At 42.5% G+C, this 15,597-nt stretch overlaps 1 protein-coding gene across 1 annotated transcript; it reads right to left on the bottom strand.

Annotated features, from left to right (window-relative positions):
• Positions 1 to 201: 201 nt before the first annotated feature.
• LOC122119585 (vomeronasal type-2 receptor 116-like) lies at positions 202 to 13,522 on the bottom strand. Its single transcript, XM_042693599.1, has 7 exons — positions 13,320 to 13,522; positions 7,804 to 8,092; positions 6,612 to 7,421; positions 4,530 to 4,598; positions 4,199 to 4,426; positions 3,078 to 3,201; positions 202 to 1,121 (listed from the first exon to the last, which is right to left on the bottom strand). The coding sequence occupies exons 1-7, from the start codon at positions 13,520 to 13,522 to the stop codon at positions 202 to 204; spliced, it is 2,643 nt and encodes an 880-aa protein (XP_042549533.1).
• Between the last annotated feature and the right edge of the window lie 2,075 nt (positions 13,523 to 15,597).

The raw sequence follows: 15,597 nt of genomic DNA, 5'->3' as shown, positions 1-15,597 counted from the left end.
ATTACACTGGAGGAATCATAAAGTATCCAAGTTAGAATGCAAATTTTGGAGGTCTTGTTGGGAATGTGCTTTGTCTCTAACCTAACCAGAGAAATGAATAAGAGTAACTTGTTTGTTCAAAGAAGTCTTCACATTAAACTAAGATGTGATACAGATTGCTCTCAGAGCCTCTAAACATTCTAGGCAACATCTATATTTATCTTAACGTTTGTTTCTTCCAGAACATGATCTCTCCCTGAACCTGGACAAAGAATTTCTCTCAGGTCTTATCAGGATGATGTAGCACTTGGGGGCAAAGATGCAGCCTAGGAGACCTGCACTGGAGGCTAAAATGGAGAAGACCTCCACGGCCACCATGGCCTTCCCCTTGGTGCTGTGGTAGACAGGCAGGAAGGTGAGCCACACACTGCAGAACACCAGCATGCTGAAGGTCAGGAACTTGGCCTCATTGAAGGTGTCAGGCAAGTTTCTGGCCATAAAAGCCACAGTGAAGCTGGCCAAGGCCAGAGAGCCAAGGTATCCCAGGACACAGTAGAAGGCAGTGAGAGAGCCCGTGTTGCACAGGATGATGATGAATCCATGTTCTGATTGTGCATCTTTGTCCACGAAGGGAGGAGAGATTCGCAGCCAGAGGCCACAGAGGGTCACCTGGATGAGAGTGCAGGTGGGGATGAGGAGGTTAGGAACCCAGAACAGCAACCTCTGCCTCGTGCTTCTCCCTGGAGCAGTGAGCGTGAAGGCCAGAACCACAGTGATGGTCTTGGCCAGGACCGTGGAGACAGCCACAGTGAAGACCACTGCGAATGTGGTGTGCTGCAGGATGCAGGAGGCTGTGTGGGGACGGCCAAGGAAGAGTAAGGTGCAGAGGAAGCAGCAGATGAGGGAGATGAGCAGGATGTAGCTGAGGGCCCAGTTATTGGCCTTGACAATGGGGGTGTCTTGGTGCTTGATAAACACCCCAAGAACTGCAGCTGTGAGTGCAGAACAGCAAAGAGCTGTGCAAGCCAGGGCCATACCCAAGGGGTCTTCATAACCCAGGAAGCCCTCAGTTTTTCTCAGGCAGTGATTTCTCTGGATGTTGGCAAACTGATGACCTGCACATCTGACACACTGTTCCATATCTGGTGAGGTGTGAGAATCACTATTAGTTTGTGGTCAGTATTTGTCTTTCCTCTCAACCCCCTTAATTCAAGTAGCTAGCTCATTTTCCCTGATTCACCAGTTGACCTGTATTGAGTTCAGTACCAATAGAGTAACTCTCTATATCAAAATGCTTTCACATCAAATCCCTTTCTCACATTTCTTCTTCTTTCCCTCCTCCCTTTCGGTTTTTATATTTTTCTTTTCTTTCTTTCTTTCTTTTGCTCCTTCATTCCTTCCTTCCTTCCTTTCCTCTTCCTCCGTCCCTCCGTCCCTCCCTCCCTTTTTCCCGTCTTCCTTCTCTAGTCCCTACCTTCTTCCATCTGTCTGTCTTTTCCTCCACTGCTTGAACTCAGGCCATGGGACATTTTCCAGATTATTCATGCTGAAAACTACCACTCTACCACTTGATCTACAGCTCCAATTACAGCTTTTTGGGTGCTTAATGGTGAGAAAGAATCTTACTGAGTTTCCTGTAAATCATTATATCGAAGCTTCCTCCTCAAATCTCAACTGCCTAAATCGCTTGGATTACAGATGTAATATATAATTATCAGCATAATGTGCTGCATTCTTGACAGGTCATACCACTCTGGCTCTCTGCTACTCATTCAAGACACAATGGAGAATAGAGAATCAGCCCAACCACTTCACTTTGTACAAGAAGGGTCTAATCCAAACCTCAATCTCCTCATTACACCAAACACAAACTTCTTGAGCATTTGATCTGTGTCAAGAACAGTGCTCCTCCACTGATATGATAAGGTCTGGTAAAGATCAGCTGGAGGAGGGAGAAGAGAAATGAAATGGAGATGATAAACTACTTCTGAATCTTTTATATTTGAAGAATTGCTAGTCAGTCTAGTGCCAGTGTGAGACATGGAGTGATCATAACAAAGCCCGTTGTATTATTAGTGCATGCTAAATAGAAAATAAAATTTAATTAGAAATGAGCAGCAACAGGCACTCAGAAATGAAAGGCTGTGTTAGGTCCACAATTGTATAATGATTTGCTTATCATTTCAAAGATCAACAACTGCTCCTTGATATTTACTTTTTTTCAGTGTTTAGCTCTTATTTTCTCCATTTCTCCATTTTTTATTAAATATGTTTTTATTGCAAAGATACTGTAGAAAGTGGTTACAGTTACATGATTAAGGTAATGAGTACTTTTCCTATCGAGCATTGTTCCCCCTTTTTTTTTGTTTTTTATTGTAAAAATACTGTACAGAGTAGTTACAGTTACATGAGTAAGGTAAAGTGTACATTTCCTATCTAGCATTGTTGCCTCCTCCTTTGTTTTTGCCTTACCATTCCTTCCTTGTCCACCTCCCCAAGTACTCCCCCGACAATGCCAAAGTTGTAAAGTTCTTTTTCAATATAGTGTCTTGTATGTCTCCTGGTTAAAATGGGTCAACCTGTATCCCTATTTAAGCAGTTTGTTTTTTCCTTGCCTTTCCCAAATTAGGAAAATGTATATACAAGATAACAGAGGTTATACCATGGGGATGGAACATACCAAAGAGACAAAAAAAAATCACATGGTCATTGTAAATACATTAAAAAAGAAAGAAAAAACCACTTGCGTTCCTATCTTGGCGTTCATTTCGCTTACATCAACTTATATGGTCATAAGTACATAGCTTTTGACCTAATGGAAACCATGGGTATACATTTTATTTAAATATAAAAAATGCGATTGAGGAGAGGGGAACATGGGTATTCTCAAGATGAAGCTTTTAATAGATTAGAAAATACAATCAGAGATGTAATGGAGGGGCAGTGAGTGTTTCTTCTAATGGAAGTATGGTTAACGGTAGCCCTGGAACTCTGCGTGAAGGTGCATGTGTGTTCTTGCCATGTTACTGTAGCTCACTCCACTGGATTGCATGGACTAGGAAGCAGAGATGGGGAATTTCTCTAACTAACAGACTCACCTGTCACATTAGAAATCTCATTCTCTGGGCAAGGAGTGCAATCAAAGCAACAGGTAGCATTTCCCTCCAGAAAGACCTTCCTGAATCCAGGACCACAGCTCTCACTGCACACAGACCGAGGAGTCTGAGAATATTCAGATGAAAGTTAGTGACCATTTTTTCTTTTACCTGACATCTGAGATACTCCAGTGATTTAGGGGAAATGATCATCAAAACATAATATTTATATGCATACAACAAATGAATTTACTGAACCTTCTTACAGTTTCATCTGACATGAGCTGAAGAATATGTGGGGCCTCAACACCCAGCACTCATACTATCTGGAAGTCATGGAGCCTTGAAGTGATGGATGTTAATTCTAGGAAATTAGGAAATGGGAGTTAATCCTGCAGCCTATTGTTGAATTCAGACGATCTGTTTACAGATGAATAAGAGCATGAGAGGAAAATCACTCAGGGAAATTTCAAACCCACAATCTAAAACATGGCTAATTGCTTTGGAGGTGCTTCTGTATCCAGGGACATTCACATCTCTCTTGGCTTCCTAACTGTCATGAAGTGGGTGAATTTTTCTGGCAGATGCTCCTTTCACTACATCCTGTCTCACTAGACTAAGAAGCAACTATCTATCCAACCGTGGTCTGAAATCTCCAGGCAGAAGCAAAGCAAGACCTTCTGCCTTCTCATTTGATTCCCTCAGATATTTTGTCACAGTGCTGGAATGATGATTCATAGGTGTCATTTAACTTTTATGGTATTCACGTTGCAAACATTGAACAATAGAACAACATATTGGTCATGATATGTTCCCCTGTTCCGCCCATGAATCTGTTAGTAAGAAACTTCCAGAAACAGAAAGTTGTGAAATGTACACCACTGAGCCATAGTTTTATTGAACAAACTTTAAAACAGTATAAGCTTATTGCTCATTTATACATAGATCATGCCATTATGGTTAGAAAAGACTGACCCTGGGGGAGAAATAAGGATGTGGTGACATTGTCTACAAGCATTGTGATCATAACCTGGTATAGGGAATTGTAAGCTCTTTCTACAACTACTTCCTAATAACAATACATTTTTTTAAAGGAGAGAGTAACAAAAGTAGAAATGACCCACCTTGGTAATTCCTATGGGCCACTCTATCAGATTTTCAAACAAAATCAGTTGTTGACCATGTGGCCTAGATGGAGAAAACTTGCCAACTTTCACCTTTTGTCCCAGACCTTCTGGAAAATTCCAAAAGCTCTTAATGTCATACTCTGCCTCCAATTTCCTTTCCTCATTCAAAACCACTTGGTCTCCAACAGGATTGGTAAATTGGATATTCTTCAAAAAGGGATGCAGCTAAAAGGGACACATTACAGTATGGTGAAGTGCTTCCCAGTGTTATCACAGAACCCCAGAACAATGGATTACTCTTCATTCCCATCCCCTGATTCACACATACCACAGGAATCCAACCAACTATATCAAATGCAGACCCACAGCAGAATAAAGTGTTACCAAGTTCTAAAACCTGGGTATCCAGGATGGGATGCAGAAACTCAATTTCAAGAGAATGAAACTGCAGCCCCATATCCAACCAAATAATGAATTATCACATGATAGACGTCAACAGACTCTCTAAATTGCATGCCAATCCCTTATTTTGTGATTCTGAACAGAGAATCAGTCTGAAATATGGGTAAATAATAAAATAAGTAGAATCATTGAATATTTTCGACAACTATGAAAGATTACCTTAAGCAAGACTTAGTTCAGTGTGTGTGTGTGTGTGTGTGTGTGTGTGTGTGTGTGTGTGTGTGTGTGTGTGTGTGTGTGTGTGTGTGTCTGTGTCTGTGTCTGTGTCTGTGTGTGTATGCCTTCCCTGTGGTGCGACCTCACAGCTTAGGCACTCCACTATTTTTCTTCTGTTCTTTTCAAAGTAATCATTCTGTCCATTGAGCCACAGCTCCCCCTCTGTCATTTTGGTGGTTAATTGTAGTCATGATTGAGCCACAGGTGTGAGCCACTCGTGTCTAGGTAATATTAGGTTTCCAAGAACTAGTCACCCTCAGAGAAGATCTTCACTAGCCATACAACGGACAAGGATCTCATATCTAAAATATACTTGGAACTCAAAAAATTCAATTCCCCAACAACAAATCCTCAAAGAAACAACTGCCCAATAAATAAGTGGGCTAAAGACTTAAAGAGAAGCTTCTCTGAAGAGGAAAGAAGGATTGCCAATCGACACATGAAGAAATGCTCAACCTCCTTATCCCTAAAAGAAATGCAAATGAAAACAACATTGAGATACCACCTCACTCCAATTAAAATGGCTAAAATCAAGAACTCTAATAGCAACAAATGTTGGCGATGTGGACAGAAGGGAACCTTACTGTATTGTTGGTGGGAGTGTAAACATGTTCAACTGCACATAGAGTTCCCTATGACCCAGCAATCCCACTTTTGGGCATTAAACCAAATGTTTACAAACAAGACCACAATAAACTAGTAGCATGACTATGTTTATTGCAGCATTATTTAATATAGCTAAGAAGTGGAAACAACTCAGATGCCTCTCAGTAGAAGAATGGATCAAAAAAAGTGGTTTATATACAAAATGGAACTCTATGCCTCCATCAGAAAGAATGACATTGCCCAATTTGTTAGGAAATGGAAAGGCTTGGAAAAAATTTTGTTAAGTGAAGTAAGCCAGGCTGAAAGAAACATAGGTCCCATGGTTTCCCTTATTAGCAATATCTAGTGTATGTCTGAGTCAAGCAGGAAAGGTCAGATAAGGTGATGTTCGGGAAATGAACCCTAAGGTATGTATTCAAATGTTTTATCTTTAATGTGATTATTTCTAACACATATATAAGATTATTTTCTTGTTGTTTTGTATGTCCCTCCCCAAAAGTATAACCCCTGCTTTCACTGTATTTGATGTCGGTATAATTTGTGGAGGGGAAGGGGAAAAACAATCGTTTAAATAGGGATACAGGTGGACCCATTGCAACAATGAGATGTACAAATCTTTATGTCGAAAACGAACTTCACAGCTTTGGTTTGGAGGGGGTGGAGGGAGGATAGGATAGGAAGGATGGGGGAGGGTGGCCGATGGGAAGGGATGGGAAGGAGAAACAAAGTAGGAGACTACAATTCTTGGTAAGAAATGTATTCATTATCTTGCCCATGTTATTGTAACCCCTCTGTACAGTATTTTCACAATAATAAAAGAACTAGTCACCCTTAATCTGTTATTTTAAAAAGGCACAAGGAGAATTTGAATATATTCCATTGAAAAGGGGACAGCTTTTTCCAAACATAGTGAGGATGGGGACAGAAGACACAGCACTACCTTGTCATGGATGCAGCATTCTTCAAGAACATTGTCTTCACAGCTCTACCATCATTTCATGGAGAGCACAACAGACTTTCTTATATTTGCCAAAATGGTGCCAGATAACCTACTTGCATCTGCTATGAAAGCTTATATAGAAGTTCTGCATGCCTAGAGTAGGTCACCCAAAAGCAAAGCCATTACCTGTGAAGAGAGAAATGCCCTGGGTTGTCCATTGTGCACTATTGGCTCTTCCATGTAATGAAGAAACATCTGGTGGAGGGCATGGGCCACAGCATACACAGCATTGTAGATGTTGTAACTCTCATCTGACATGGTCATGTCAAAAATGTGCTTCAGCAACCAATGCAGTGTGGCATTGTATGAACAGCGCCCCAAGTCTCTGCAGTCAGACTTAATCAGTAGGCTATAAACAGACTGAATCCATGACCTGGGAAGGGAGTTATTTGCTGAGTTCTTGGAGAAGGCCTCTGTCAGAATAAAATTGGTGAACCCAGCAGTGTTTCTATGATGGTGAGAGAAGATAAGAGGTGCATGGAAAGAGTCAATCAGAAAATGTCTTTTAGCAATAGTCACATCATCATAGGGTGAGTTCATGACCCAGACTTTGCCTGTAATTAAAAAGTGCCTAAATTTAAGAATGAAGCCTAGTAGAAATTTACTGTCCGCATAAATGATAATCACATTGGTTGATAAGTCCATTAGCTGGCGCTGCATCGATAGATCATTTGAGAAATCTGATAAGACACTGTAAGTGATCATGTTCTCAAAGGCAAAGCAGACTCTACTCTTGCCCATCTCTTCCCTCAATTCTGAGAGGAACCACATTCCATAGTTTTCTTCGGTGATCAATAGTCCCACCCAGTTCCAGCTGAAATGAAGCATCAAAGAGACCATGGCCAGGGCTAGACCTGAGTCCTTGGCAGCCATCTGATAGACAGTCCCAAACTTTCCATGGTCACTCAGGAGAGGATCAAAAGTCTCAAAGGTGAACTACAGGGAACAAATGGAAACAACATCAGGAAGGGGATGGTCATAGGCAAATCTCAGTCCTGATGTGAACAACACAGCAAGTGGTAGCACAGTGGTGGGAACAAAAGTTTGCTTTTCCCATTTGCAAAGTCATCTCCCATGTTCAGAACTCTTTGTAGACAGGTACAGATAAGGCTCAGAGTTGTGGGTCATCCTTTACTCTCTGAAAACCCTTTCTTTTATTTGCAGCATTGAAAATGTGTATGACCCACCTACTTTTGGAGGCTTTTCCCTGTGTGATTATACATTTGGAAGGGTTTGTGATACCACCTCCTCTTCAGCCTGTTGAGGACAGAGTCATTGTGGATATGGCTTCACATCTGCCCACCCCTCCCAGCCTTACCTGTGGAAGTTTGTAGAGGTCCAACAGTGTCCCTATTGGGAAGAATGTGTTTGAGGTACCTGTGAGTGCCGCAATAGCTTTGCTGTCTCTTCTGCAGGTGTAATTAGGGATGTTTTTATTCTTCCCAGACAGCCAGGTGAGTGGATCCTCTAACAGATCAGTACCTGAGTAATGTACAGTATATATCTCAAACCCCAGAGTCATGTTGAGTAGCAGATGGGGATTCTTGTTGATCTCCTCCACAGCCAGCAGCAGGGTGAGAAGCAATTGGTATTTCTTTAAGTTGATCCTGCACAGAAATCACAAAACTTGGGTAGGTATACAAGTATTACAAATGATTAACTGCAAATCTCATGACTTTGTTGAATCAAATGTCGATTTCTACACACAGTAATATGTATAGATCCAACGGGATGGCATTCTAATTTGAGTCTAAGAAAAGTTCTTAGAATTCGGAGAGTTCCTGAACAGGCTTTGATCAGCATACATGAGATGACTATTCTTCTGAAATTGCAGAGAGAGAGAGGGTGGGGGGAGTGAGCAAGCTGGCTTTTCTCTCGGCACTGTATGGATATGTGAAAAACACTGCTGTCTGCTGTGACATAGGAGCAGGCCCAGCTCACATCCCAAATCATTTAGTACCTTAAATTAGCTGTGCATATGGAAAATCTCTTGAGAAACACAATTCCAATTGGGAGTAGATTGTCCACCTGAGTTCAACCAGTATGAGCAGAGAGGCAGGGCCTTCTGTGTTAGGAGTAAATAGGAAAGCAAGCTCCTTTGTGTCTGTGCTCGCTTGCCACACATTTGCCAATGGTGCATCCTTCTGCAATGAAGTGAACCTTGCCTTGTGAGGAAAGTAAAGAAATCACAGAAGTACAAAATCCATTTGATGTGGTGGAGGCACACTAAGCTGACTGAGAGAATGTCATCATTCAAGGGGATTCCCCAGAAGCAGAGCAAGATGGCAGTCCAGAAAGCTAGAACATAAAGATTGCCTCACCCAACAAAGAACAGATGACAGTCACAGAGTGTGGACTGGAGGATACTTCTCTAGTCAAACAAACAACAGAAAAGGATGTGTGAGAAAATGGGGAAGAAGCCATCTCCATGTTTCTCTCCATTACCAGCATTAGTTGCTCATTATGGGCAGAAACCCTATGACATTGCAGGGAGGGAGAGAATTAAAGTTAAATCTCAGCACCATCCCCATACACGGAGACCAGTGTTGAGGAAGTACTTATAGTTCCTAATTTAGTTCCAGACTATAAATTGTGCCTCTGGAACTGGTTTAGGACAGAGAAGGAAGACACTGCCACAACCTCCCTCCTCCAATCTTGTGAACTACAGCAGGTATGGGATACAACCTTCTAGTGAGCAGGTCAGAAGATTGGGTCAGAGTTTTTCTTAGAACCCTTTATCAGGCATGTCATGATTGGACCAATAATCCAGAATAACCTAGAGACACTGTTTGGTGCTAGCACCACAGCTTCCATTAGAATCTTTCAGGAGATGTTGGAAGGTCGCTGAGGCAGAACCAAATGCCATTTCCATCAGATTCCACCATGGGTGGAGTAGGCTGACACCTGTCTTCTTGCTTAGCCTTGTGAAGCCACTGTGGCTATGTGACTGTTGTCATCTGGCTCGGTCCAGTCTCGTTGCACAGTGAATAATTTCAAGGACCACTGCCCTAGAAGGACAGTGCTCATGATGGCACCAGGCAGAAACTGAAGTCTCTCTAGGAATCCAGTGTGCATTGGTCTACAGCAGCATAAGCTAGAGTGTGGCTTTAGTTTATCCACATGACAGTTTAGGCTTTGGGGATGCTAGATAGACTGAGCAGATGGTGCTTTTCACCAAGATGGTCCTCTGGCTTTTTTTTTTTTTTGGTTGCTTGTGGGGCTTGAACTCTAGGCCTGGGATCGGACTTCAGCTTAAGACTAGCTCTCTAGCACTTGAGGCACAGAGCCACTTCTGGCTTTCTTTTGTTTTACTGGAGATAAAAGTCTCACAGACTTTTCTGCCTGGGCTGGCATTGAACCCCGGTCCTCAGATCTCAGCCTCCTAAGTAGCTAGAATTCTAGGCGTCAGCTACCCATGCCCAGCTTGTGGCTTCCTTTACAAACCTTACCATGCTGCTGTAGCATTGCATGGTTTTCCATCCCAATTATAATAGGTAAGACAGGGATGTAAGATGGTGATATTGTCTCACAGCTTAGTGTGGGCTAGGTAATAGCACTAGAACTGTGCCATGACCATATAGCCAGGACAGCCTCTGGCAGACTCTGTAATCAACTCAATACCTGAGAAAGTCATCTACAACCAGACAATCTGAATTCTATATTAGCTATCACTAATCATGTATGGTTGTGGGCATCTTGGCTCATGAGCACACCTCTACCACATTCAACCTGAGTCAATCTTAGTACTCACACTGCACTGTGTGGGTCTTGATCATAGTAGACTGAGTATGCTGTACTCAGTCAGGATAGACTAAGGAAAATGAGGCCTGGTTTAATGCATTCCAGGAATTCAAAAACTCAAGCTTAAAGCTTGTCCATCTACTTCCTTTAAGATTAAGGGAATGAAGTCATTTAGGGGAAATTGGAGTAGAATAGATTAGTAAAAAATGAGGTATGGGAAGCTCACAGCAAACAGAGAGCTATTCATCCATTTATATAACTTAAGATTAAGGGACCAAAGTCATTGAGCACAAAAAGAAGCTGGATAAATTATGGGAAAAAAATGAGTCCTAGAGAAGGCAACTCAGAAACATGTGATTTAGAAACACAGGGCTAGTATCTTTACTTCAAAGAGAGGAAACAGGTTGCATTGCTTCCTGAGAGATGCATTTCTCATCATATGAATTAACAGTTTAGGGGAGCCCAAAAGGCTCCCCTAAAACGTATGCAACATTCTACGCCAAATGTAGACAACAGCACACCTTCCTGCCCTCAAGGATAATCATCTGGAAAGAATGGCCAAAACATACAGAAACTCAGAAAGTGTTAACACCAGGATTGATTAGTGCAAAGATGACAGACCTATGTTTGTGTATCTTTGAAGTCAGACCTCCTGCCTTTACCATCTGAATACCCCTGGCAGCCCAAGAGCTGTGTGTCTCTCCTCAGTTAGAGTGTGTCTTTGACTTTCTGTTTCCTGTTTGTCTACCTGCTTGTTTGTTTGCTTCCTTACTCAGGAAAGCTCTGCCACATTTTCTTACTGTTGTGACTTGACTAGAATTTCTTCTTCTGCAGTCAGAGTCCAGGATCCCAAGTGAAGAGTCCCTACTTTTAGAGGGGAACTTCATTAACCTTCATCTGTTTTGGTGACCCTGCTGTTTGATATTCCAGGTGTAATAGAGTTCTGGTGGCCACAGCTGTGTCTAACGCCTATTCCGGCACACAGATCTTGCTATTGCTAGGCAGAATCCACGTACACGGCCATTCCCTGTGGATGAGGCATATAGGACCCCTGTGCACCCAGGAGAACGTATATTTGGACCCGTGACTCATTGGGGTTCTTGTGAGGATTTTAGAACCACAGAGTGTTTGTCACCAAAATTGCTTTTGGTTTTCTCTGATACTGAAGTGGTTTATTGCCTCACAGCTGACTTCTCACAGTCCCTGCGCGCCCTCTAGTGGTAAGATTGTGGAAGTCACTAAAGACCCTGGAACACTGAAGCCTGTCTGGAATTTCTGGAAAGACAGGCACAAAGCCAGACCAGTCAGACTGGTATAATTCAGAGACATTTCAAAAGCCAGATGGTATCACATGCCAATATGAATTAAGAATGTTTCAGAACGATGAGTTCTCCTAGCATTCAATATAATCATTTTAGGGAAATTCTCATAGAGAGAATCTCAACTCTCATGGATGTTTGTTGATGTCATTGTGTGCAATGTAATTGAGGCTTGACATCTAGAATGTCAGTAATACTAAATATGAATTGGGAACTGGTGGCTCAGGCCTGCAATTATAACTACTAAGGAGGATGATATATGAGAATTATGTTTTGTAGTCACTTTGGGCAGGAATGTCTGTGACACATTTTATGTGCAAGCAACTCCACAGAAACTGTTACAAAGTTGTAGGACAAGTGGTAGAGTGCCAGCCATGACAGAAAAAAACGCCAAGGGACAGCCATCAGGACTTGAGATGATGCCTGAGTACCAGACTGTGTGTGAACATGCACACACACACACACACACACACATACACACACACACACACACACACACACACACACAGCTCAATTAGAGAATGGACAGAGAAGAGGATAGCTCTGACATCTCCCACCTCCCATGGGGATACGTTTCTAATGCTGGGTTTACACATGAGCCCCATCTTTCTCACTCAATTCCTCACCACATTAATTTTTCTTCAGTATTTCTCATAAATCTCTCATGGAATAAAGTATTCCTCTAATGAACAAACCCCATACAGGGTGTTTCCACACAACTTGCCTGAAAAGATTCATTCATGACTTCCCTAGTTTACAGAGAATTCTGTAGATCTGAAAGTATTGAGCTCACGTGGGTCAAATGCATGAATGAAAGTGTGTATAAAACATATGAAAAAGCTAGGCACATTTGCTCACAAATGTTATCCTATCTACTCAGGAGGCTGAGATCTGAGGTTCAGGATTCAAAGCCAGTGAGGGCAGAAGAGGCCATGAAATTCTTATCACCAATAAACCACTAGAAAATTGGAAATGGCACTGTGGCGCCAGCAATCCAGCACTTGTCTTAAGCTGAATAGCACAGGGACAACATCCAAGCCCAGAGCTCAAGACCCATTAATGACAATATATATGAAAAAAAAAACATTCAAATCTAGTTTAGGAAGTTACGAGCAGGGAAAAATAAATAAGCCTGAAAACATGTTGGAGCACAAGGAATGGAAACAGAGTTTCTGGGAATGACATAGGAGACAGGCCAAGACATGGATAGCAGGACAGAAGCTTACTTACATTAGTTAAGGGGAAAAAATCAAATGTGTCATGCATCTCTAATTACTGAGCTGTCCAGCAGCTCCCCATTCCCACAGCTTTGCTGACATGAAATAACCCCAGAAGCAGAAAGTACATGTCTACCCTAAGAAACATTGCCCTGAAGAAGGTGCAAACATTGGTCCTGTTTTGAAAAGTATGAAGAACAGAATGGATTGAAGATTCCCTGGCCTTTGTCCTATGGATGGGGACATTGCACTTTAGTGCCTTTGCATGGACACTTGGTCACCCTAGTGACCCTGAGTATCAGTGATGAGTGGAGGAGTCACAGTGATGGTGGTGTGGTCGGGATATCTCTGGAAAGAGGAGTCGAGTGGAAGACAGACAGAAACTCTGTACCCTTGGAAGAAAGAAAAATATTCATTGGGAACACCTGAAATGAAGTAGAGCTGTTGTAGTGAGGGCAGTGTAGAAGATGCAGAGCACATCAATGATTGTGTCCAAACTTCCCCCACATCTGACTGTAACACAATGAGAAAATTCAAAATTTAAGGAAATCACTTACTGAATGTTCTGTTGCTGCAGGGTAGGGTCATTCATGCCTTGAACGACCAATTCCCAAGAATAGAGGGAGTAAAATCCAGCAATGACCACATCTCCCCTGCTGCATGCCACAGATTTCTCTGTGCAAATGCGTCTGCCATCTTCAGAGAAAGTGATCAGGAGAGGATGCTGGAGGAGAAGCTGTGTCAGAGCCACAGGGAACATTGCTGCTGCTTTGACATGGAGCTGTGATTCTGGATGCAGACTGTGCCTGCAGCGTCAGGTGGGTGTCTAAATTGGTCTTCAGTTTTTGTGGCTTCTTGGTGCCTGGATGGCCTCTATTGTCCTAGAGGAATACAGAGCCCATTCTGCCCTCTGGCTCTGCATCTGGGGCCCAGCTTCAAGGTCAAAACAGAAGTTAGAAAACATGTGTACAATCTTACCTCTCCACATCCTCAGGACCATGATTTCATCCAAGACTGTAGATAATGAAACTCCAGGGATGGATTCCTCTCTTGTTGAGTTGTTCACAAACTTGTGTGAAAGCAAAAAGTTGAACAGAAAAAAGTACAACCAATCAAGGGTCACTAGGGATGATGGGAATGGATGACAGGAGTGGATGCCATGTGAAGGTCAAATGATCAATGAGCGCCATGGCCAGCAATGGCCCAGTCAGAGTTATTGGAGCACCATCAAAGATGAGGATGGGCAGCCTCACAACCAAGGGAAAAGGGAGAGGTTTGTGAAGTGACCCATTCAGGTTTTTATACCAACTGCACATGCACAAGAATCCAGAATAGCTGAATGTATTTATGTACTGCTGCAGGTGTTACCAACAGAGTCCTGGAATTCTATCATTACAGATCAATACTTCAAGGTCAATTCACTTAACCAATTACATATTTGCATTCTGAATCTTGACCTTCTTCAGTGTTTGCATGTTGTTGACCATCAGACTGCATCTATCAATATATTGGCAGTCCATTGTTAGACAGAGATGTTCTATGATCTCTGACTTTCTGGGAACATAGCAGGACTACACACTGAGGATCCTGGTAGCTGTGGGTGCATGGTTGGGTCTTGCCCTGCTGTGTCCACATCATGTCCTGAGTGCTCCGGGAATTCTTGTTACCAGTTGGACAGCTGCGTGGTGCCAGCTCTGTCCATGTTTCCCTACCAGTCTTCTCTATTAGTTCCTCATACTAGAAGTGAAACCAAGGTCACAGCATAGGGTCCTGCTCTGCCCAGAGTTCACCATGGTGGCTGGTTTGGTGAACTGTCTGCAGATATGTATGAGGAAGGGCTTGGGAAATATAAGTTGGAAAAGTGAGGATGCAAATACTATTTGATGATGGTAGCCAGCAAGACTTTGCAAAACCATCAGTGCTGGGGCCTAGCCTGACTTGGGTTCTGAGGTAGAAATCTTTGTTGCTTCTATACACAGGATTATCGGTATGAGCCACCTGTGGCTGGCTCAGAGGACAAACTTTTATCCCATTCTCCTCATCTATTACTTTAACTATTTCTGTTCAGTCTGCTCAAGAGAACAGGGCCTCCCCACTTCCTCTTCACTTGCCTGAAACCAGTAGTCACCTGTCAATCACCTGACTGGGAGTCAGCAAAGGACCCCACAATCTGAGGTCACTTCCTCATCCATGGAAGTCACTTCCTGGACCATCCTGGTCACACCTCTGTAGGACAGTGATAAGTTCCCCAGACTCTGTGGTCACTTCCACATCCGCTGTGGTCCCCTTCTCTCTCTTTTTATTTTCTTCTTTTTCCTTTTCCTCTGTCTTCTCCAGGGGCCTCCATCTCCTGAGGGTGGCCACTTTGCCTTTTCTGCCTGAACCATGTATCAGGTTTCCTTGCTGGAGAAGCTAACAATTTCTACTTCATTGTCATTGATATCTACTCTAGTACTCTATGCCTTCTTCTCCCTACATTTCAAAAATAAGAGAAAACTTGGGGATCTGTGTTGCCTCTATCTATCTGAGTGCTTTCTTTCTGTATGTCTGTTTGTTTGTCTGTGTGTATTGTAAATGTGTTGTACAGAGGAGTTACCATTATGTAAATCAGGTATTGTGTACATTTCTGTTTTTACAATGTTACCCAGTTTTTCCCTCCATGTCCCACCCACAGGTTGTATGCTTCATTTTTCACACAGTGTCCAGTATATACCAATGCTGCATTTGTCAGGTGATTAACTGAACACGATGTTCTCCACTTCCTTCCATATTCCTGACTCAAACATATAATTGCATGCTCAAGTCTCCTTGTGTCTGTGTGACTCAATTTACTTT

This window comes from Dipodomys spectabilis, unplaced genomic scaffold (assembly GCF_019054845.1).
Source record: "Dipodomys spectabilis isolate Male_0828 unplaced genomic scaffold, ASM1905484v1 ptg000173l, whole genome shotgun sequence".
Taxonomy (NCBI): Eukaryota; Metazoa; Chordata; class Mammalia; order Rodentia; family Heteromyidae; genus Dipodomys; species Dipodomys spectabilis.
The sequence above is the reverse complement of the archived record's forward strand: the minus strand, read 5'-3'. Positions and strand labels throughout refer to the sequence as shown.

Excerpts from the sequence above, each read along its gene's own strand:
- LOC122119585 (XM_042693599.1), bottom strand. The coding sequence starts at position 13,522 with ATGTTCCCTGTGGCTCTGACACAGCTTCTCCTCCAGCATCCTCTCCTG. Across the intron at positions 7,422-7,803 it reads ACCTCTACAAACTTCCACAG|TTCACCTTTGAGACTTTTGA; the intron begins GTAAGGCTGGGA and ends TGTTCCCTGTAG. Across the intron at positions 4,599-6,611 it reads GGGCATTTCTCTCTTCACAG|GTTTTAGAACTTGGTAACAC; the intron begins GTAATGGCTTTG and ends CTGGATACCCAG.